At 58.7% G+C, this 23,183-nt stretch overlaps 1 protein-coding gene across 1 annotated transcript in view; it reads left to right on the forward strand.

Moving 5' to 3' along the window:
• The first annotated feature begins 2,448 nt into the window (after positions 1-2,448).
• Positions 2,449-23,183, forward strand: part of KCNQ4 (potassium voltage-gated channel subfamily Q member 4) — a 74,426-nt gene continuing 53,691 nt past the window's right edge. The window contains exon 1 of the mRNA XM_067533796.1: positions 2,449-3,300. Within this exon, the coding sequence (XP_067389897.1) occupies positions 2,999-3,300 (302 nt within the window). The 5' untranslated portion in view covers positions 2,449-2,998. The remainder of the gene's footprint in view (positions 3,301-23,183) is intronic.

Raw genomic sequence — 23,183 nt, forward strand, 5'->3', positions numbered from 1 at the left:
CCCCACGGCTCAGCCCTTTAACTCTGCAGGGCTCTGAGTTCAAGGAGCACATGGCAGGAGCCACAGGGCTGTGGGCTGTGAGTGGTGGCTGCTAGAAGGGGAGAGCAAGCCTAGTCTTAGTAATGGGAGCCCTAAAGGGGCAGGGGCTGGGAGCGTGTCTCAACGGTATCCTGGTCGGCTGTGTCGTCTCTCCTTCCCAGCTGACAGGAAGTGGGGAAGTCTCTGGCCCTCGCGGTATGTCTACACTGCAATAAAAGACCCGCTGCACCAGGCCCAGGTCAGCTGATCTGGGCTTATGGGGTTTGGGCTGCCTGTGGGGCCATAATATTGCAGGGTAGGCATTGGGGTTGTGGCTGGAGACTGGGCTCTCAAATCTGTGAAGGGGGGGTCCCAGCCTGAACCCCACTTTCTACCCTGCAATGTTTAGGCCCATGAGCCCAAGTCCATTGACCCCGACTCGGCGGCAGGGGGGTTTTATTGCCGTGTAGCTTGTACCCTTAGTGTCTTGCATTAGTTTGAGTCTTTGTATCTGCCGTTGATCAACGAACACACCCTGAGGAACCCGGGGATTGCCAGAATGGTCCAGACCCGGGCTCTGTCTAGGCCAGTCTCCTGTCTCAGACAATGGCCCCCCCACCAGCTGCGGCAGCGGGTGTAAGGAGAATCCTGCATTTACGGATGTGGGAGATAACCTACCGCCCTCGTCGGGACACAGACACTTGAGCGCTTGGTCTGCCCTGGCTGGTGAATTTGCCCCCAGCATACTCCGGGATTGATTTACAGCAGAGTCCAGATTACCCAAGATCCCTTTCTAACAGGCTCCTGCCACATCTCCCTGCTCTGCCGATGCCCCGTTGTTTGGTTGCCAGTTCTTCTAACGTAGCTGGGGTTCCCTGAGCAGGATGGAGCATTGGAACCCCACACTCCTGGCCTGGCTTTCCCCAGCAGGCCTTCAGAGAGGATGAAGTTAAACCATCACAGATGCCGGATGTCTGGGATCAGGGGCAGATGATGAGCTGGGTGAAGCTGCAGGGAGTCCGTTTCTTTCGGCTCCTGGCCACGTGTGGCTTCTCTCTGGGATTCAGATTAGAACAGGCTGTCCAAAAGGCAAAGTGAAACTTGGCAGAAAGCACCAAGTGCGATGTAACCCATGGTCCCGTGTGTGCATCTCTTCCACAGGGCCTCATGCAGAGGCTGGAGTCTGTTACACTTCCCGGCTGGAGGAACTGATCCTTTAGCTCTACTGGTACAGGCTGATGCTTTTTAGCTGGGGCGGTCCCCAGTGTTGGCCAGGCTGGCGGATGACACACACGGGCCATGTTTACCTGCGTTTCTAAGCCTTGCACGGCTCTGACCCGGGTGCTCAGCTGGTTTCAGGTCTCGCTGAGCCCAGATTTATTGCACTAGCCTGACCCTTCTCAGAAAAGCTGGGTTTGGGTGTGAGCAACCTGCCTGGTTAGGCCTGAGTTTTGCTTTTGGAGCCAGGGGGTGAAATGTAGGTCTGGATTGAATGTCACTTCTTTTTTTTTTTTTTTTTTTTTTTTTTTTTTTTGAGGGTTAGTTTGAATCTGAACCTGGAAGTGAAACTCGGCTTTGTGGTCGACGCTTAAGGACTGCAAATCCCCTGCAAGCGGGAGCCAAAGACAGCCGTGTGCAAACGGGAAGCCACGAGCACCCAGAACTCTGCTTGACGTGTCGCAGCTGAAGGATGGCAACTTAAATGTTCAGATTTGCAGGCTGCCTCTCCCTTACTGCAGGGACCGCAGAGTGGTCGGGTTTGTAACAAGCTTTACCCCCCATCCCTCCCTCCCGTATTTGGAAACGGATTTTGGTTCACTGCAGGTGAAGGCTGCCTGCTGGCATTAGAGGAATAAGCAAAACAGCGCCCAAGATATAAAACAGAATCCCAAGCCGGGGCATCCAGCCTGTTTTCTGATAGTAGCCAGCACCAGCTGCTTCAGGGGAAGATGCCAGAGACTTTAAAATGCGGGTTTATAGACCTAGCTCTCCAGAGGAAGGGTCCTTCCTGACCACATGGGGTTTGGTTTGGGCCCTGAAGCATGAGGTTTTGTAACCCTGCTCCTTTTTTTTACCTCCTCTCCGGGGATCTGGCAACCTGACCGCCCCCCAGAACCGCCTGACTCTTTTCTGAGCCACAGGCTCCCGGCGGGGGGGGGGGGCAGGGGAGGAGAAGCAGAGCGCTGGGCTGAGATGAGATGCAGGTGGAGGAGAAGACGTAGTGCAGGTGACGGCCAGGGATCGTGCAACCCCCAGACAGGTGTATGTGTGGGAGGGGAAGCAGGGAAGTGACTGAAAGTCCAGCCCCCTCCCATCCCATCCCCTCCGGCCCAGTAAGTCCCCGAGAAAAGATTCCTTCGAAGCAGCTGCGTCCTGGGCAGGGAGGGGCCGGGGGAGGAGAGAAAGGGGCAGGGGCGGAGGAGAGTTGACATGTGAGTCCGCGAGCCAAAAGGCAGGTGGAAAAGCGAGCAGCATGGAGAGAGGCCGGGGGACGCTGGGCGCTGGGAGGGCGGCGGCGGCTCTGAGCTCCGTGCGATTCGCTGCGCTTTGACACTAAGCAGCTCCCCGGCGCGCCATGTAAACTGCAAGTCTTGTCAACTTCGGCGCAGGAGCCTCGGGACGCGGCCGCTTCCCCGCCCCGCCGCCGAATCTCCCCAGGCCGCTTCCACGCCATCGCCGCCGCTTTCGGATGGGCTGAGGCCGCGGTTTCGGGGCGTCCCGGCCTCCTGGAGCGAAGCGGAGCGGAGCGCACGGGGCGGACCCGGGGATCTGGGGCGGCTGGACCGAGCCCGGCGGAGGAGCGCTGCAGGAAAGGGGGGGCCCCCCCCTTTGGGGAGCCAGGGGGCGCCCGGAGAGCTCCCCGCTCAGTCCCAGCCCGCGGCCCGGACTCGCCTGAAGCTCGGGCCATGAGGGGCTGGCCCGCCCCGGGGACCCTCTCCGCGTCCTGAGCGCCCCCCAGCTGCGCCCTCCTCGGCGCGCCATGGCCGGGGTGCAGGCGGCGGCGCACGGCGGGGACCTCTCCATGCTCTCGCCGCCCCCGGTGCCCGGCGGCGACCCCCGGCGGGTGGAGTTCGTCGCCCTGACCGCCGTGCAGACGGAGAAGAGCGAGCCGCCCGCGGGCAGCCCCCGCCGCCTGGGACTGCTCGGGACACCGCTGCCGGTGCCGCCCGGCGGGGCGGCCGCCCGCTCCGCCGCGCACAAGCGCTACCGGCGCCTGCAGAACTGTTTGTACAACGTGCTGGAGCGGCCCCGCGGCTGGGCGTTCATCTACCACGCCTTCATGTGAGTGCCGCCGGGCCCCCGCCCGCCCCAGCCCGGGGGGCGCCCATCCCCTGCCTCCCAGCCTGGCCCCTCACCCCCAGCCCTGGTGCCTCCAGCCTGGCCCTCAGCCCTTGGGGGGGGGAGCCCCAGGCCGACACCCATCCAGCCGCCTTCCTCTGACCCCCTCTGACCTCCTAGGTCCCCAGCCTGACCCTTCGGGTGAACCCCAGCCGCACACCTGAGCCGGGGGCCACTCGGGCTCATCAGCCAGCCCCCCATCTCCATCCTGACCCCGCCCCCAGGACCAGCCCGCCCATCCCAGCCCCGGAAGGCCCCTCATCCTCGTTCCCCGGGCGCCCAGCGTCTGGGTGGGTCCAGCTGCCGGCCCCACACCTGCCAGGCCCTTGGGCTGAGTTCCGGCTCGGGGCGCGTTCCCAGCCCCCACACACACACTTCTCCTGCACCTCTGCCGTCTCCACACACCGGGGCCCTTCTCCCACTCCTCATCCCCCGCCCCTGGTGTCCTCTCCAGGCCCTGCCGCTTCCCCGGGTTCCCACTGCCTTTCTCTCGGGGCTGAGTCCTACCCTGGCTTCTTTCCAGCCCTTCTCCCCCAATACCAGCCTAACCCGGAAGTCCTTTCTCGCTCCAGCATCCACCCTCTTCCACCCGTTCAGGCCACCTCTCACAGCCCTTCTCTCCCTTCCAGATCCCCTCCCGACCCTCTTTCCATCTTCATCCCAACCCGCTCCGACCTGGCTGCGAAACCGGCGGGGGCGGGCGGTTCCCCATGTCCCGCTGGGCCCATGTCCCTCTGTCTTGCTGCCATGTCTTGATCCCCGGGCTCCTGACCCTTCCCACGCCCCCATCTTGGTCCCTCGAGCAAGGCTGGGGGCCGGACAAGGTTGCAGTGGAAACCCCTGTGGAGTGTAACGAATCCACACCTGCTCGCACAAACTCTTCCAAAGTTTGCCCTCGTTTCCTTCGAGTTCCAGCGACACCTTTCCAATCCCAGGACACGTTGCTCCACCCCCCTGTGGAGTTTCCCACTAAGATCTGATTTGGGGGGGAGCTGGGGTTACAGACAACTTCTGTGGCTTTAAAAAAACACCCCAACATAGAAGCGCTGGGTTGGTTGGTTGAACTGTACAAGTCACGTCTCCAGGAGGTGAGAATATCTCCCAGAGCAGCTCGTCTGTCTCGGGCTGTTTCTGTTTGAAGTTTGGGGCGCGATCTGCCGCTTTGCAAGGCTTCACATTACACAAAAGGGGGGTGTTTATCGGTAAAGACTAGTTTTGACAGTGTATTAATGCCAAGCCTTGGAATGGACCCAGAACAGAAACACGGCTGGTTTTGGGGGTCTGCCTCCCCGAGATATCAGTGGGTCCCGAGGTGCTGTTGCCGTTGCAGCTGTGAGCATCCAGCAAAGGGAACCCCTGGCACCCCTTTCCCAGCGTGGGGAGCGGTGTGTGTGTGAGCGTAGCGCAAGGGCTGCAGGGCAGCTGTTGCCTAGTTCAGTTTGTGTCCGAGGAAACACAAGGTTGGAGTGTTAATCTCCCTTCTGCTGCAGACACAGATTTTGTCCCTGAAGTTTTTATTTGACTGCTTGGCATTTAAAAAGCGAAGCGGCTCAAAGATAAGACCGACCTATACATGGGATGAGCGTCCTCCCTGCTCACTGGGAGAGAAAGCAGAACCCCTGCCTTTGACCAACCACTTCTGGTTTGTTTCGTTGTCTTAAGGCCGGGTTCTGCCCTGGCCAGAACTCCTTTACGTCCAGACAGGCAGGAGCTGGGCTGCTCCGATGTGACAGCCGAGAGCGCCAGAAAACCACACTCGCCACTTCCCAGCTCTCTGGTGGGTGGGCCCCACGGTATAGACACGGGGCTGTTCATGTCCTGAGCAAGCTCCCGTTCCCGGGCATGGCAACGGGCAGACAGCGCAATTTATCACAGCGCGACGTGGAAGGGAGCGGCGCCGGGGGGCCGCAGGATGCAGAGCGCTGCGTTTAGAGGACACCAGCTCGGCGCTGCCTGGGACATAATTGGGTTTGTAAAGGATGCGAGGCATTAACGAGCTGGGAGTTCAGAGCGCTGGGCTGGCACTTTCTGGGTGCGCCGGGAAGGGTAATTACGCCAAACAAAAGGGGGGCCAGGGGGTGTTAATTTGGGGGGGAATGGGGCTTTGCCACGGGAAATTAGCCAGCTGTCTTCCCCCTTAATTAGGCAGCTTGCCATTTTGTTTCGGTGCTTAAAACAGTCGCAGCGGTGCGCTGCGTGAACGGGCGGCCCATAAATCAAAGCGCAGGTGTTCTCGGTCCCCCCGGCGCGGCTTTTCCCTCCTTTCGCTGGGTAAGTGTAGCCGGCGCGCTCCGGCTGTGCTCCGGGTGCGAAGGAGGAACAGGCAGCAGGCAAACTCTGCCCCCGAGCCTCGGCGGAGGTGTCGGGAACCTGGCTGCGCTGGTACGATGAACGGGCGGCGAAGGCCTGGCTCCACACGGCGACTCAAACGCCGGCCCTGGGAACGCCGGGTTCACTTGCCTTGCGGCCTGGTGGAAGTCCCCCGTCTCCTACTCAGTGCGGGGGGCGGGGGGTGTTAGGTGCCTGCAAAGGATGCCCCAAAAAAGCCCATCGACCTAAGCTAGCCGAGAGGCAATGCCGCGGAGAGGGGTCTAGCCAAAGGGAGTTAGGCGCCTACGTCTGGGCTGGCCATTCACGGTCCAGCAGCCTCTCCTGGAGTTAGGCGCCTGTTCCCCAGGGGATTGGGGAACCTGTAGCCGAGGGGTTACACACTCCCCCGCAGAGTGGCGGGAGCCGGATCAAATCCCCGTCCCCCGCCCGCTGTGGCGCAGCAGTGGGCCGGTGCCGAGTTCGAGGACGCCGCTGGAGGCGGAGCGAGCTGCCCCCGGGGTGTAGGATGCGGGCGGCAGCGACGGAGATGCAGGCATCCCGGGGACTGCGGGGCGATGCCCAGGGGCTGTGGGCCAGGCAGCAGCCGGGGGCGGGCTTTGCGGCTTGACACTTTGGACTGGGGGGGTGCGTCTGACTCCCTCCGCGGATCCAGCCCTGGATCCGCAACACGTGTCTACACGGGGACGTGCGGCCGAGCGGTCAGAGCCGGTGCCCGGGCGGGAGCGCGGCGGGGTTCTCCGCTAGGCTGCGCCGCTGAATGGGGCGAGACAGGGGCGTATTATTATTATTAGCACCCTGGAAACCTGAGCGGATGAGGTCTGTGTGCCCGGCCGGGCTCAGAAACGTGTGTGCGGGGTGCCCCAGAGCAGCAGGTCTGCACGTGTAAACGCGTCTCTGGCGCCAGGTCCCGTCCTGGTTTGGTTCAGTTCGGTTTTTGTTGTGCAAAGCGGGCGGGGGTTCCCGAGTTCCCATTTAAAGCGCACGGGGTCTGACGGTTTTAGGGGGAGCAGAACCGTCTCCCCGCTGCCGCACGAAGGGACTTTCAAAGCAGCCGGCCTCTCCCCTGCCAAGGGTCGCCGAGGCAGTGTGGTCTAGTGGGTAGGGCGGTGGGATTCTAGACCCGGCTCTAAGAGTGACCTGATGTGTGACGTGGGGCGAATCACTTCCCCTCTGTGCCCCCCCCCCCCACTTCCCCTTCGTCTAGTCTATTCAGATTGCAAGCACTGGGGGCAGGGGCTGTCCCATGCTCTGGGTGTCCGAGCCAGACGGGGTGGGGCTAATCCGCTCTGAGGGGGCGGGGTGCTGCAGCTTTACTCTGCCCTGCCAGATTTGCATGGGGAGAGGGTAGCCGCCTGCGACAGGCTGGGTCCAGGTGCAGCGGTGGGGTCAGCTACAGGCGGGCCAAGTGGACGTGCTGGGATTGTCTCCTCTTACCTGCTGAGGGTGTTTTTGTGGGGCTGGGAGAGCGGCAGGGGACGCCCCCCAAGGCTCTCTCTGTTCTGTGCCCCCTGCCCGGTTAATCTGGGGGGGGAGGGAAGGGGGGTTCTGTAGTTTGGCCTGCAGTGCCATTAACCCGCGGCTCCCCTGTTGCCTGATCCAGGAGGGGAGGTGGATGGCACGAAGCTGCACCGGGCCCACCAGTGGTTTCACCCCACACCTCTGCTGGATCTGCGGAGGCAGGAGTTTTTCTAGACCAGGTTTATTGGGTGCTCGAGCAGCGATTTGCACTCCCTGGGGCATCCTTCGCCCGCTGGGGGGGTGGGTAGCCACTGGACACTGGTCCCGAATGGCTTGTCGTCTCCTTTGGAGACCTGCCGTGATCTAACAGGATGGGAGAGAGCGCCCCGGAACCGGAGACTGATAAGGGGAAGGAAGCCGCTGGCGGCTGTAAGACTATCTCCGGGAAGCTAGGAACTAGGCCAGACTGGGAATCGGGACAGCCGCGTTCTGCTCCTGGCTCCCCCCGTGACTCGCTTTGTGACGTTGGCCAAAGTCAGTTCCCGCCCACCCCCTCATGCCTCAGTTTCCCCATCTGACGGATGGAAAGCATGGGTTTTCCCTCCTTTTTTTTTTTTAAAGAGCGCGTGGAGATCTCCGGCTGGAGGAGGGCTGTGGAGGCCGTGCGAAATGTTAGGCGCCCCCGAGGGGCCTGTGCTAACCCCCGGTCCCGGTCCCGCTGCGCCATGCAGGCCCAGAGCCCGTTCTCCTCTGTCCCCTGTGCTAACCCCCGGCGAGCAGAGGAGGGAGCCCGGCAGGCGGTCACCCCTGCACCCGCGCTCGCCCTGCTCGGGCCCATCTCACCAGACGATGTTATCCCCGCGCGGGAGGGTGCACCGCAGCCGGTGTAGGTCCCAGCTGGCCGCGGGGGTGGGGCTGGGGCTGGGGAATGGACGAGATGAGGGGGAGAGGGGAGGTGAGCGGGTGGAGCCGCATGATTGGGAGAGGACAGGAGGCATTTGGGGTCACAGAGGGCAGGGACCGCCTCCCCCCCCCCCTTCTAAAAACAGGGAAGACCAGCACCCAGCGGACAGTGCCAGGCCGCTGCACACCGGCCTGGGTGCGTGTCTGAGCTCCGCATGTTGCATTGGGGGGGGTGCATCCACGCCTGGGGGTTGCTTTTAGCCCCTGCTGCGAGAGTCTGTCTGTGCGGCCTGGGGGCCAGGCCATCAGCCGGGAGCTCACCCCCATCCTGCCTCGCCTCCGCTCCGGGCAGCTGTCCCTCGGCGCTGAGCTGGTCCCCACGCCCCGCCAGTCAGAGCTCGTTACGGGCGGGGGCCCGCTGTGAGCCGGCAGGGGAGGCGGCAGGCGGGGTCTGTCCCGTGGAGAAGGGGGCACCTGCGTTCCCGGAGGAGCGCAGAGGGGCCAGGCTGACCGCTGGAACTGCCGGGCGCACAACGCTGAGGCCTGCGGGGTTTTTTCTTGGTTGGTTGGTTGGGTTTTGTGCCTGTGCAAATACGCTAGAAAAAAAAGAGATTCTTCCCCCCCCCCCCCCAGCAATTCCCGGGGGCAGCTGCAGCCTCCTGGGGCGGGCGGGGGGCGGGGTGCGGTACCGGTAGGGGCTGTGCGCGGACACAAGACAGGGAGGGAGACTCGTGCTTTCAACGAGCAATGAGCCTGCTGCGCGCACACCAGCCAGCCCCCCCCCCCATGCATGCACTAAAAATAACGCCCGGGGAGCAGGCGCTGGCACCCCTAGGACCGCACCTTGCTGGGCAGCACGAGGCGTCCTGCGCACAGCCCCCGCCCCCCCCGCGATTCCCCTGCGAGCCTTGACGTCTAAACGCGGCCCCACCTGGTCCCGGCAGCTGCAGACCCAGCTTCCCGCTCGCTGCCTCCCAGCCCTGCCACGGCCCGGGCGTTGCTCCGGGAGCCGGCAGCCGAGCCTCGGCTCTGTCGGGGGCCGGCCGGCCTGTCTCTGCCTCCGGTCAGCTGCAGCCCCCCGCCCCCAGCTTCTGGTCCCCCCACCGGGCCTCGCCGGGCAGGGGGCGCGCAAGGGGGCGCCTGTGGCCTGAGCTCGGCCGGGGGTCGGGGGTCCATTCGAAGGCAGGCCCCTGGCACACCGCGCCTGCCCCAGCGCTGGCCGGGATGTGGGGCTGGGTCAAGTGCAGCTAGAGCCCCGCGTGTGGCCACGGGGGAGCCTGGTTAGTGTGGCAGAAACGTGGCCTAAAGACCCTGGGATGGGCGGGCGCAGGTTACACCCCCCCCCCCCGTCCAGGGCGCTGGTGCTTGCTGTCTGGTCTGCTGGAGTGCAAGTTCTGCGGGGCAAGGCCTGACTCCCCGCGGCGTGGACAGCGCCTAGCACCGACCCGGCCTGTGACCTGCGTTCGCCACCAGACTACACAGAATGAATAGCTACCAACCCTGGCACGATCCCACCTTCCTTCTCAAAGCGGGGGGGGGGGGGGGGCTGACGCTGAAGGCTGGGGGAGGCTGTTGTGGCCCGGGGCAGGTCACTTCTCCAAAGCCCCCAATTGTTGTGAATCCTGTGGCTTAAGGTAGTGCCCCCGGGCCAGCCAGGAGCGGGGCCCCACGGTGCTCGGCGCTGCATAAACCCACAGTAGCAGACGGTCCCTGCCTGGAACAGTGTGAATCTGTGCAATCACCTCCCTCTGCGTGCATTGGTGGAGCTAGATGGAAAGCTGCGGGGGGGGGGGGGCGCGTTTCTCTTTCTGCCGGCCTTCGCCTGCCCTCCCTGCCGAGTTCCCGGGGTGACTGTGAGAAGGGGCACGCGGGAGCGCTTGAGTTCCCTTTAACGAGTGGAACCAGGCTGCACCGGCCCCCTCCCGTCCCCCGCCCCCAGGAGCCTTGGTCTCGGGTCTCTCGGTCAGTGAAAGCCTTTCTATAAATACCGTCGCCACTGGGCGGTCGATGCAGGAGGTTGAGAGGGCTGCACGCTCCGCTTTGGAGAGCTGCCTCCCTCCGCGGTCCTAGGCCCAGGGACCACCTAGAGGGACCCTGAAAGTTGTTCTGTCCCCCCCCCGAGAGTTAAAATCCTGCAGGCGGCGGCTCACTAGGATCTCGGCTCTCCGCTGAGGGGCTGTGCCCGAAATAGGCACGGAGATCCCCCGCGGATAGGCGCTGGGGGGTCTGGTTGCTCTCCCCAGGGACCACGGGGACCACTCTAGAGGGACCCCGCCGCCTGGGCGGGTCCCCAGCAGCACAGCCTGCGTTTGGGGGCGGCTTTGGAAGGGTTTTCTGGGTTCAAGGGGTTGCCGCCGGTCACTTTCAGGGCGGAGCAAACTCAAGGCCTGTCTGCCGAGGCAGCGGCGCTGGGCCATCTCCATGGGGCGAGCAGCTAATGCAGACAGGCTCCGTGTGAGCAGGATTTCCTGCTCTGCCCAGGCGGTAAATGCCGCGGCAGAGCTGAGCACAGGCGCTCGGCTTGTGACTGGGACCCGGCCGCTGCCTCCTTCCCTCGCTCTGCCCCAGAAGTGGGGTTTGAAATGGCTTCAGTGGAAATCCGCACGGACTGTGGAGTGAAACCCTTTCCTGGAACCGGTTTAAGATCCCACCTCGCTGTACATGAGAGCTGAGCGCGGGTTAGACTCTGCACTGGTGAACTGAGGGTCTGGGCCTTCGGGGGCAATATTCCTCCGTGTCCTCCTAGGTCCGAGTCTCTCTTTGGAGCAAGGACTGTATCCTCCTAGAGATAAGTAGAGAGCCGAGCACGACTGGCTCCCATCTTGTCTGAATGTGTTGACATGTACTAGGACTCCCTTGTGCTAGGCGCTGCAGAAACTCAGTTCAAAAAGAGCACCCCAGGAGCGTCTGTTTTTCCTGCAAGCTTTCTAGTTCCGTTTGTGCCAACTCCAGTAATTCAGATACGTTGCAGGTGGTAGCAGCTCCTCCCCCGACACACACTCACTCACTCACTCACCCACCCCCCTCCTCCTCTGGGTGCTCCCCAGAGCTGAACCTCAAATCCTCTTTTGCAGCGGACCAGTCACTTTCGATACGGCTGCTCTGACAGAAGCCGGGTCCTACCAGCTTGTGTTCATGGTTATGAAACTGCCAGGCCCTGAAAACTTGGCTCAGCAGAATTTGCTTTCCTAGAGGAACCTTTCATTAAAAGAGCAATTTGACCAGGAGCAAATTACAAAAGACTGAACCAATAACAGCAAGAACAAAAACCAACCCCTTATATTTATAATTCCCCCCCCCCCAGCTGCAGTCTGCAGACCTGTTTGCTTTGCTTCCCTCCTTAGGTTTGATTTGATGCATTTTGCCTACAACTCTTCTTGTTACAATCGCACCTGTGTAGCCAGGGTTCAGGATAATCAAAGGGAAAAGGCAAATTGGAACCTGCTGGGGCTTGCTCTGCTTGTTTGTGCATCTCTTACACTGCTTAAAGAAAGCCTGACACCCGCAGAGCGGTTGCTTTGAGGGGGTCTCATCGTGTCTCCTTGCATGTGTACCAAGGAAGGGTTTTGGAACTAATTCAGCTTCAACAAAGCAGACAGTGAATAGGCAAGATATCATTTCTCTCTCTCCCTTAACTGGAGACACTGGGCAATGTCCAAGCTGGTGGCATCCTCTGAGCAGGGGGCTGGGAGCCACGAGTCCAGAGTTCTAATCCCGATTCTGACACTGACTCCCTGTGTGGCCTTGGGCATCTCACATAGTAGCTCTGTTCCTTAGTTTCCCCATCTGTAATATGGGAGTAATACTGACCTGAGGAGTCTGGAGAGGGAATTAGCTGGACTGACCCTTGCTGATGCAGGGCAGTTTTCCTGCATGCCCCCAACCCAGTGAGGGATTCACCCCTGGGCATGGGGGAAGGCAGGCGTGGCTTGCTCTGGAGCTTTACTCTGCAGCCAAGGCCTCACAAAATGAGGCTACTTGGGAGATGCCCTAAATCGGAGGCTTTGGCCACACCCCCTCGTTGATCCGCCCCTCCACTGTGCACGGCTAAGGTTGCAAGCAAGCAGCTTGTACTAAATCCCCAGGGGGACTTTCCCTCCCTGGGGGGCTCTGCTTCTGGGTCCCCGGTGGCAGAAGCTGTCAGGATGGGGGGGGGGGATACATCAAGGCCTATGTCTGCACAGCACTCTGAAGATGAAGCGAGTTAGCAACGAGGGAAAGTTTCTTCTGCGCTTTGTTGGTGTGAACTTTTGCCTCTGCGACTCCTGGCACTGAAAGGAATAAAGATTTGCCCTGGAGGTGCCCGTTTCAGCCTAGCTGGTCGCTGCGCTCAGTGCCCTCCTGGGTAGGTGGGAGAGTTGTCTGTGCACGGACCGTGCAGCTGGGTCAAAGAACGGCTGGATAGCTTGGTCCACCCGGGATGTTGCTGTGTGGCAGGCCAGGGTGCGAGTCTATAGCACAGGCAGGCTGCACAGTAACAATCTTGTGTCTCTTGCAGGTCCATTATGTCCCTTTGAACCCTGGAACTGCTCAGAAAGCCTAGGGGAACACAGCGGAGATGAAACTAATGTTAAATGTTTCTGACCCCTCCTAGCCAACGCTGTAACCCGCTGGCAGGAACCAATCTGCTGACAGCTGATATTTTCTGGTTGTTCTTTTTATTATTATTCCCTTGCATCCTATTACTAGAGAGACTGGCACAGTGCAGGAGCTTTGTCTGCTGATTTCCTCTTCCCCCGCGACTCGCCTTCACCCTGGCCGTGATGCGGCGGGGGCTGAATTTGACTCTTAGCTGGGTGGGTGGTTGATGGGGGAGCCGGGCCTGTTGCCCCTGGGCTGGTTGTGGTCCACGAGGCATGGTTTGTAATGTGTAGAGGTGTAAGCGCCCTCTTCTCCAAAGAGAGCCTGAACCTGAGAATTTGCAAAATCAAACCAGGAACTGGTCAAAGAAAATAGGAGAGAGATGGGGCAGGATGAGTCTCAGGCAGCCAGCGGCTTTTGTGTTGCAATGTTTTGTCAGGCTGCTTTCCTAGGCTGTGGTCTGCCTTGATGTCCCCCTTCTCCTGCCATACGCACATGAATGAGTCAGTGCCAAGGGACAGTCCACTGAAATCTCAGAACCTCACCTGACTCTGAGTTGGATCCGTGAACCTTTCAGCGGCTCAAGTTTCACCCCAGAGGCTTAGGTTTGTCTCCGTCAGCTAGAGAGGGGACGAAATCAGAGCTAACCTCTCTACGCAGTGCAAATTTTGGCTGTGGCTTCAGAATCAGGCCTTGTGGGTGACCTGTGAGGGGTCTGAGCTGGGTCCAAATTCTGTAGCTGAGGCTGGTGTCCTCTGGTGAGCTTCCTGGCACCCTGGGCTTGACTCTAGAAATTGAAACAAACTCCCAAAAGCAGGCCAGTTCCACGGGGCTCCTGCAGTGGCCTGGCTCTGCTGGGGACACAAACAGCCAGGGATGCACCAGCCCACGAAGGGAGATTCTGTCCAGAGAACCAGAACCGGACACACAGGGGCTCTGCGCATCCTTGGAGGGGAGAGCGCCCCAGCCTCGGCTTCCAGAACTGAGCTGATCTTTCCATCAGCCCCAGCCAGAACCCCCTCCTCCCCCCCCGAAGCTGGGAGGAAAGAGAACTGAGCTGGGGAGGAGCCTGGTTTACTGGAAGCTGGAGACTGGAAGTTGCCAACGGTTCTGTTGGGTTCTGTGCTGGGTGCGAGTCAAGTCAATTCCCTTCTCTGTGCCTCAGTTTACTCATGGATAAAACGGGTGAGTGCCTGCCTATCTGGGGGTGGCTGGGCTGGGCTGGCTTCATTTCATAGCAGTAGTTCACTTTGAGACCCTGGAGGCAAGGGGCTGCTGGGACATGAGGTGTTGCTAGCCCGCTGCCTTGGCCGGATGGGGGTAGGGCAGGAAATCACAGCTGTAACAAGGAAAGGCTCCGATGTCAGGTGGAGGGGGCATGGCAGGAGCAGATGAAGCTTTGAGCATCCGTGTGCCTTGGTTCCCCGAGGAACCCGAAGGCTGGAAGCTGCCGGTGCTGGCAGCTGGAAGGCCCCGGCTTGGACCATCTCCCCCACGTTGATCCAGAGGCACCTTCGGTGAGACGCCCGCTGGTGAGGGGAGCTGGGCCGGGCAAAGCGGCACTGCTTGTTGCTGCTGCTGAAACGGGCACAACGTGGCAAACAGCCGGTCACGTCCCTTCGGGAACAGAGCGTTCTTAAAGGGACCCGGCCAGAGCGGCCTCGCTGTAACATCTGGCAGGGAGTCTCCGCGGCACCCTGTGTAAATCCCCACCAGGTAGCCCACAGTCTTTGGTCACGGGCCTGCGACTCAGGAGATCGGGGCTCAGTATGGAGCTCGGCTACCAGTCCCGGTGTGTCACTGGATCTCTCGGTCTCTCTCTTCCCCCAGCTGTAAAATGGGGACAAAAGCACTTGTCTGTTTCGATTGCAAGCTGTCCACGGCAGGGCCTGTCTGCGGGTATGCGCAGTGTGACCCCTCTCGCAGCTGGGCCAGTGAGGGTAGATCTGCACATCGCTCTGAGCCCAGCTCGACGGGACCTGGACTTGGTGGTTCCAAGCCTGTGCTTGGATGTCCACACGGCCTAGTGAATCTGGGCTTACCCGTGCCAGAGTCTGGTCTCGCAGGCATGCTAATGCGTCTGCATTGCACTGCGCAGACCTTCTGACTTGGGTCTGCGGCTTGACCTGGGTCCACTCTGCAAAATGACTGGGCAGTGGGATCCAGGCTCTGGCCCCCACCTTCCTCCTCAGCAGGCTCCTAGGACCTGGGTCCTGAGTGCTTGCTGACCCGACTCGCGCTGCTTTGTGTGTGGATGGAAGGGGGCTGGGCTCAAACCTGAGCCAGAGCCTGCCTGGACTTAGCCTGCAATGTAGACGTACTCCTAGGTGCTACTGTAATAACAGCAGCTCAGGCACTGCTATTTTTAGTGGTGCTTCAGTACTTCACTTCATAGATGTGGAGCCATTGCACATCCGCATGGTCCTCCCCCACCATGCACCGTCTGTATGATCATCCCCTTATGGCTCCGCTTAATTGGTGCCGGAAGCTGGCAGAGAGACCAAATAGCCCTTCGCTTGCTGCTGCTGCTCCATGCTGGAGAAGCTCTCTTAGACAAGAGAGCAAGGGATTAAACACACATAAACTCCAGCCTCCCTCCAGCAACCGCTTAATACGGCTCCACTTAAACCAGGCAAATGCTTTCCCCTGGGTAGCAAGAGCACAGGTTGTTTAATGGCACTGGCGCGCTCCCCTTCAGGGTCTTTATTCCCCAGTTTTAAAATCTGATTTGGGGGGAGGAGGGGCGGAAGGCGGAAAAAAGCTGCTGTCTGCCAGCCACTCCAGACACCTCCCACCTCATTTAGCTGGCTAACCCTAATGGACAAACTCAGTCTTGTGGCCCTTTCTTTGATACTGTGCGTGGCCAAAAGCTCCTTCAACCTGATGCTCTCAAAGCACAGCACACATGCCAAAAAATTCAGTCCATCTCTGTAGTATCAGAGCACCCTTCCCCTCCCCGCCCCCGGCCTCACCAGTCTCCTGTGCACCAGTGTTGTTATCCGTATGGCTCAGAGAAGGGAAATTGAGGCACAGAGTGATTATGGGACTTGCCCAAGAGCATGCAGGAAGTCTGTGGCAGAGGAAGGAATTGAATGCAGGGCTCCCAAGTCCTAGAGGAGAGTTGGGCCGTCTTCCTCTTCATTAAGGCTCACTACTGCCAGTCAGCATTGTCCCTAAGGAACTGGGGAGCAGAGAGATTAAAGCCCATTGTCTTGGGCTTTACTCAATGATTGGGTGCCCTACCCCACACCCTAGGGCCTGATTCCAGGGTCATCAGGGGTTGCCCAGCACCTGTGAAAGTGAGCTGCAGACCTAGTTGCTGAGACTCCCCAAACCAGTGGCCACTCTTGCAAATCTTGGTGTAAACGATTTGGCTGACTGGCCCTGGAAGTCCGTGGCCTCCCTCGGGCTGGGGTCCAGGCCTCCTGACTCCTCTGTGAGAGGCGACCTCGTGGTTTTAAACATCTCAGAGATGCACTCCTCTTATCCCCCAGGAAGCGAATTCTCCCAGTCCCCAGGGCCTTTGCTCTGTGATGGATGGATCGAAGGGGAGCGAACGCTTGCCATGAAATATTCACAGGGTGTCCTTGTATCATTGGGTTCTTATTGAGTTTCAGCAGCCCCTCTCTGCGCGTTGCTGTCAAGGCGCGTGGAGTGATGGATGGACTCTGCGGGTTAGTGCTCTGCCACTGAAGGGTAAGGAAGGGAAAGATAGACAGGGAGAAGGCTGAGGCATGGAGTGGATGGCCTAGGGGAAGCATTGAGTCTCCACAGGAGACGGCCAGGCAGGGAAAATCGGGCCTCTAGCTTCTTGTTCTGCAAAGAGAGGGGATTTTGTTCCTGCTCGCCAACTACTGGGATTTAGGATTCCTGGGCTCTGCCCCTGATTTGCTCCGAGACCTTGATCAAATCACTTAATCTTCCCGTGTTGTGGCATCCTGGTCTGTCAGGTGGGGCTGATGATAGAGACCTGCTCACAAGGCAGCTGGGGGGTTTGCCTGATGTTTGCAAAGTTCGCTGGTATCGTCGGGTGAAAGCTGCTTCGTGCAGCCACGTCCTTTAGCTCTGGGAATCTGTCGATGGGGCTGTCGGGGTAGCTCTTTGGGGAGAGATTTAGCTGCAGGTCGCGGTAAGCAAACCGGCTGCTGGTTTGGCGTTCCACAGGCCAAAGGGAAAGTGTCTCTGGTTATTTACAGTAGCGCCTGCTGTGCTGGCAGTCCCTGGCCCTGACTCCTTCCCTCCTCTAATTGACTCACCCTTGCTCCTGCGTTTTTGTAAGAAGGACCTGGGAAGTTTCAGCTTGAGGCATCTCTTGCATCATCTGGCAGAGACCACTTGGAACAATTTCCATCCTCTAGAGCTCGAGCATGTCTCTCTGTACCAGAGCCCCGGAGTGTGGGCTTTGGGGTCCTGTCCAGAGCCACTCAGGGGGCTGACAGCATCCTGGGTAGGGAATCATTCGCGGGGGCAATCCCACAAGAGCAGGAGGGAGATGGGATTTTTAAAAAGCACTCTCAAATGGCCTGCCCACACACAATTCCCATTGACTTAACTGGCTCATTCGTTGGCTGAGCAATTTTCCCAGTGCAAGGATCGTTCCAGGGGGCTGCTGGGAGAGCTGTCTGGGGAGGAGGAGGGAGGTGATTCAGCACCTGATTGTTGTCATCGGGAGTGTCTCTGAAAGCCTCTCGTGCCACATGCCCTTCTTTCTCGCTCACAGCAACTCTGCCATGAAAGGCTCCTGTCCATCCAGCTGGCGGCCCATCAAATGGCTGTGATGCTTCGGGTGCAATATTCCCCTCTGACGTCTGGTCTCACGGGAGCCGTTCACCTTTTGCTTTACTTCCTATCCCCTGGCCCCATATCTTGGCTGCTCTCCAAGGGTCTCTGGCCAGGAACACCAGCCCCTCTGCCTGGACAGAAATATCATTTAAGTGCCTTGGTTTTATATTTCCATGGACCCTTGTGCCCAGGCAGCTCCAGTCTGCCCTGTGAGATGCTCTGGGGCTCTGTTACTGATTCTCAGAGCACGTCCACACAGCAAGAAACCCTCTGCGGCGGTGAGTCTCAGAGCCTGGACCAGCTGACTCGGCCTCGCGCTACAGGCCAGAAACAGCCGTGTCGATGTTCCGGATCAGCTTGGAGCTCTGAGACCCTCCCTTCTGCTCTGGGGTTCAGAGCCTGGGCTCCAGCATGATCCAGATCCTCTATGTGGCTGTTTCCTGCCCTGGAGGGTGTTGACCTGAGTCAGTTGACCTGGGCTCTGAGACTTGCTGCCATGGGTATTCGGTAACCTTGTCCAATTTACTACCTTCTCTGCCTCACTGATCCCCATCTGTGAAATGGAGAGAATTATCCTGACCCGCATTAGCGAGACAGCGATGCAGCCACCTCTGGGGTGGAAGTTGACAGCTGTTTAACAGCCCCAAAAGATCACCCAACAATTCCAGCCTGGAAGAGAAGAACAATTTATCCTTTTGATGGTCCAAGGGGATTGTAGGGAGGCAGAATACAATTATCTGCTTGAAGCTTGACCGGAATCACTCCTTTTAGGATCATGGAGTGAAAAATAGTTTGGGGAAGGAACAACAATAACAACCACAAAAAAAACCAATGCTGCAGTTTCCCAGGCCTGACGCATCGCCACCAGTGTGTAAAATTAAGTGACTAAGCCACAGAGTGAAACTGTGGATTGATTTTTTTTTTTCTTTCTGTCGCTAGATTCCACCCTCCAAGCCCAACCTTTGCTAACTCCAGTGCAGCTAGCTACCTCTCTCCTAAAACCCTCACATGCTCAGCCTCCGCACCCGATCTTGCAGAACGCTGCAATTCACACGGAGGGGAAAAGATCTCCCATTCGATTCCTCGGTAACGTTCCCAGCAGAGGCATGGGGCTTAGACACACTGAAAGAGTTATATTTTAGTGCGAAAACAGATCCCCTGGGACTGTGAGGAAAACAGCTGAATCAGCACAAGGAATCCGCTTTCTCCTGCTTTTCCGACTGGAATTCCTTTTCTTCTGTAATTGGGTCCGTATGTGTTGAGGATTGGATTTCAAGGGCGGCCTTTTGCCTTTAAGTCGTCAGTTCAAATCCAACCCAGGTTGGTAGTGAGACTGGTCCGTATCTCAGATGTCGTCTTCGATGCCAGAAGCATTCCAAGGGCCACCCTTTTCCTGCACCCTCAGAGGCTTCTGTTAACCATTCTGGTTTGTAATTAAACCTGCTGCCCTTCTGAAAGGCTCCAGACATCTCCCTGAGCCTTGTTCTCCGTTCTCATGTTCTCTAACCTTTCAGAAACTGGAAAGTGATTCTGCGGCTTCTCAGCTTTGAACGCAGCTGCTGCGCAGATAGTTTTACTCGTGAATCATCCCTCCCGATTGTGCCAGGCCCGAGAGAATGTTAGATCTTTCTGCTCCCTCCTTTCCCCATGCACAGGCTTGGGGTGGGAGAGATTTAACTGGGGGCTGGGAGGGGGCGTGTTGCAGGTTAGGGTTGGAGATTCAGCAGCGGAGCTGCAGCTTTGTATGAAGGTGCATCAGCAGGACTGGAACAGCAGAAGGCCAAGATTGACGTGTGTGGGGGTAGAATTATGGGTATGTAGTTTGCCAAGCATATTCCTGCTCTATGGAACAGGCCCTGAATATCACCCCCAAATTAACCCTGCGTCTAAGTGGCTGTCGTCCTCTCGTACCGGTTTGTCATTGGTGCTAACGGGACCATCCTCACCAGGGTCACTTGCTTTGCAAGAACCCCGTGCGATGTTCCTTTCCCCCACGTGGTCCATAGGCACAGGCCAGGAAGGGCAATATATCGCTTTATCCTGGAGCAAGCCAGAACCCCAGAGGTGCAGAGCTAACATAAAGCTGCATATTGCTCTCCCTGGCCTGTGCCTTTTCTGCTCTCCTGCCTGAGAGGAGCAGCAGGGCCTGGTCCTCTGTCTACAGGCCTCATCCGCAGGGAGGACTCCCCATTGAAGCCCCCAGGGAATTTGGCCAAGTCTCGCTGGGATTGGCACCTCAGCTCTACGCAGTTGAACGGCGCCTGCCTGAGCGGCGCAGCCGTGACTCCCAGGCCCGGCTTGGGATGGAGGTGAGCGTCTCTGTATCCCGTTCCAGCTCTTGTGGAAAGCAACCCGGTGACCGGTCACCGTCCCAGTTTGGCTGAGACAGGATCGAAGCAGGAGGACTGGCTCGGCGGGTGGCACTCTCGGATGGGAGCAGTAACCCCTGCGCTTTCCCTCTCCGGATGCCTTGCCGTTCGTTGGTTTCCCTGTGGAGGCACGTGCTTCCAAGCGGCCTCCACCGGGCCTGCTTACGCTGACCCTATTTTTATATCTGTTGCTTGGCAGGCATGGGCTGGCCAGGAAGGAGAGCAGGGTTCCGGCTGCCCTGAGCAACGCAGCTGTCCCTACGCGTCGGGCTTGGGTCCTTCCCCTTCCTGGAACTGGCTTAGTCTTATGGCGCCCGGGGCTTTTCCCTAGGGAGCTTCTAGCAGCCCCATTTCTTCTGCCATCGCTTTCCCACTGCTGTGTCCTGCCCTGCCTGGGAAGCACCTGCCTCTATGCAAAGCTATTCAAATAAAGGCTGGTGATGCCAGGACCGGGAAAAGAGACGTGTGTGGGGGGCGGGGGGACCCAGTCGCCTGAGCTCCTCCGCAGCTCCTCGGGCGGCCTCCCCCCCACTCTCCCGCATGTGGCTGTGTTTCCGATGCCAGTGCAGGAGGCAGAGAACAGCCCCAGGACACTGCTCCTCCTTGTGGGGCGGGAAGCAGAAGCGTGGGACGAACTTTTCCTCGCTTGGCATTTGCTACTCCAGTGACGTGCCCGGCTCCTCGCAGATCCGGCCACCCGTCCGCAGAGCGTCCGCGGAGCTTTGCCGGGGGACGTCTCTTGCTCTCGCCAGAGAAGCCCCTCCACCCTCCCGCTGATCATTGACCTCTTCCCCCCGGGTCCAGCTTTCAGTGATCCTTCTCCAGCTAGTGGAGATGTGAGTCAGGAATGAAGTGGGAGTTGGCTGAGTGCAAGTCATGGACAACACCTGGCAGCATCCATCCAGGCACCTCTCCCGCACTGTAGGATCAGTGCTATGGTCCCATCCTGCCCAAGCGATGGGGCTTTCCCTGCTTCCTTGGGGGCGGCATCAAGGGGCTTGAGTTCCTCAGCTGAGCCTGGGGCTAGACGGTTTAGCCCTCAGCTGGGCTGCTGGAGCATCTCCTGACCGGCTCAGCCGCCTGCTTGCAGACCTGTTGGCTCCCTGCAGCCATACAAGCTCAGCAATAGCAGGTCACTGGCTGCTCAATGCTTATGCAGCTGGGCTGTCTCCTGGCCGTGCCTGGTTCCTCTCCTGCTCCAGCCCCTTGTCCCTTGCCCGGCTTCTAACTCTGTCTCTGACCCTTGTCTTCTCTCCCGATTCCTGCCTCTGATTCCCTGGCTCTGATCACTACACCGGGGTCTCGCGCTAACCAGTAGGTCAGACAGCCCACCTCCCAGTCTCTGACAACTGTTCTATAGCTTAGTATGTCTCCCAGTTGAGAAGGTTTCCCTGATGTTCCTCCTAAATGCTCACTGGTTTGGTTTCATCTCGGATGCCTGCACTCTTGGGTGTTGTGTGCGTTAGAAATACTTTGGACCCTGGCATTGCCTGTATGTGCTACTCCTTTATCGCAGTCATGGCGCGAGGCCTCAACCTAAATCCAGGCCTTCTTATGTGAGGGGGTGTCTAAATGAGAGACAGTCCCTGCCCTGAGCAGATGCTGTCTCAGGAGAAGCCCACGTCGGTGATGGCACGGCAGTAATGCTCTTTTAAGTCAGTTTATTGGAAAGTTACTGTAGGTTTAACAAAATTCCTACCTGGGGATTGCTAAACTGTCCTGATAAACGTCCATCTCAAAGGCCAGGGTCTGATCTCTGGACCACTCAATGATTGCCTCTTCTGTTCGTTCCCTCTAAAGCACCTGGCACTGGCCCTGTTGGAAGACAGGACACTGGGTTAGATGGGCCATTGGTCTGACCCAGCATGGCCGTTCTTATGTTATTCAGTGGTAAACCCATTGACGTTGGTGGAGTTAGTGCAGGTTTACGCTCCTGGAGATGAAAGCAAAATGTGGCCTCAGAAGTTCTCGGCTGATGCTGAGTTTTTATGTATTAACTTTCTTTGGTCTCTCTCTTTGTTTGATCCCATCCCACCTGTATCTGTTTGGATGTCAGGATAGGCCCTAACCAGCTTACTTGACATTAAACATGACTGCCCCTGCCCGAATTGAATGTTAAGTCATTTTTAACATCATGTTCGTAACCGTGACTCCCTCGGGGCATGTTCCAACATGATGTAATTCTGCAGCCTGGAGAAGCCCTGCAAGCTAGCAAGGATTCTGAGATACTCGCGTGTGTCTTTTGCAATAGCTTCTGTTCAACTCCTACAGAGAGGTGTGCAATCCTCGAACTCAAGGCTCTAAGCCCTTCCGGGGCTGGAGAGAGGTCTAGGGAGGGTGGGAATGGAGAAGACCACCTAAAAGCCCCCCCTTCCGTCCTTTTCTAGGTCAGTACTAATGCGATGACTATGTACCTTAGCTGATGTGCTGGAGCTTTTAGTGTGTGAGTGAGTGAGAGAGAGAGAAAAGAACTGGCTATAGGCCAGGGTGCCTGGACTCTTGGGTTCTTTGGTTGGCCTGTACCACTGACTTGCTGTTTGACCTTGGGTAGATGGTTTTGTGCTTCCACTTCCCTCTCAGGGGATAATGATCCTCCGGAGATTGCTTTGAGATCTGCAGCTGGGAAGATTTACGTCTCTCTCCAGCACTGCTGGGCGCAGGGGGCCGGATTCCTCGTGTCCGGAATAACGCTCCTGACACCACTGGCGTCACGCCAGGCTCGCCCAGGGAAGCAAGGAGTGGAATTTCTCTCCGGCGACTCCATTCCTCATCAGGCCGTGCCGTGAGCCTGCAGACGCAGCGTCCGCCAAAGCCCCGAAGCTTTGCATATCTCGCTGCGTGCAAAGAAAGGCTGTGTTTGTTGGGTGATAGCAGCAGATGGGACGACAAAATAAACAAGAGCGGGCTGGGTGCCATGGTAGGTGGAAGAAAGCAACAGCTGCCTTGGGGCTGGAGGAGGGAGAGCAGAGGGCTGGCCTCCTTGGGGAAATATTCTTCAGCTGTCAGATGAAACTGGGACTCATTCTCCCTGCAGCCAGGGGCCATGATCCTGAGTCTCAAGCTGTACATTCAGGGCTTGATCCTGGGAAGCGCTGAGCCCTCTGGCCCCGATCCTGCAAAGGATTTGAGCAGGTGCTTAGCCTTAAGCATGCAGGTCGTCTCAGTGCCGGTCCAGCACTGTGCAGCATTGAGCTTCGAATGAGCCTCTCTTCTCTGCCGTGAGCTGCACGGATCTTGGCAGCGCTGCTGTCTGGGGAGGCAGGGGGCAGGTTTGATCTGGGTGAGGGTCCCCCCCCCCCACCTGCTCACTGGCGTGGTACCTCCTGTCGCCTGAATTTGAAGGAACTCAAAGCAAAACTCGCTCCATCCGCGTGACTCTTGCCTCCAAACCGCAATGAAACC

Source organism: Emydura macquarii, unplaced genomic scaffold (assembly GCF_026122565.2).
Source record: "Emydura macquarii macquarii isolate MOO-44397 ecotype Brisbane River unplaced genomic scaffold, CSIRO-AGI_Emac_v2 contig_3348, whole genome shotgun sequence".
Classification (NCBI taxonomy): domain Eukaryota; kingdom Metazoa; phylum Chordata; order Testudines; family Chelidae; genus Emydura; species Emydura macquarii.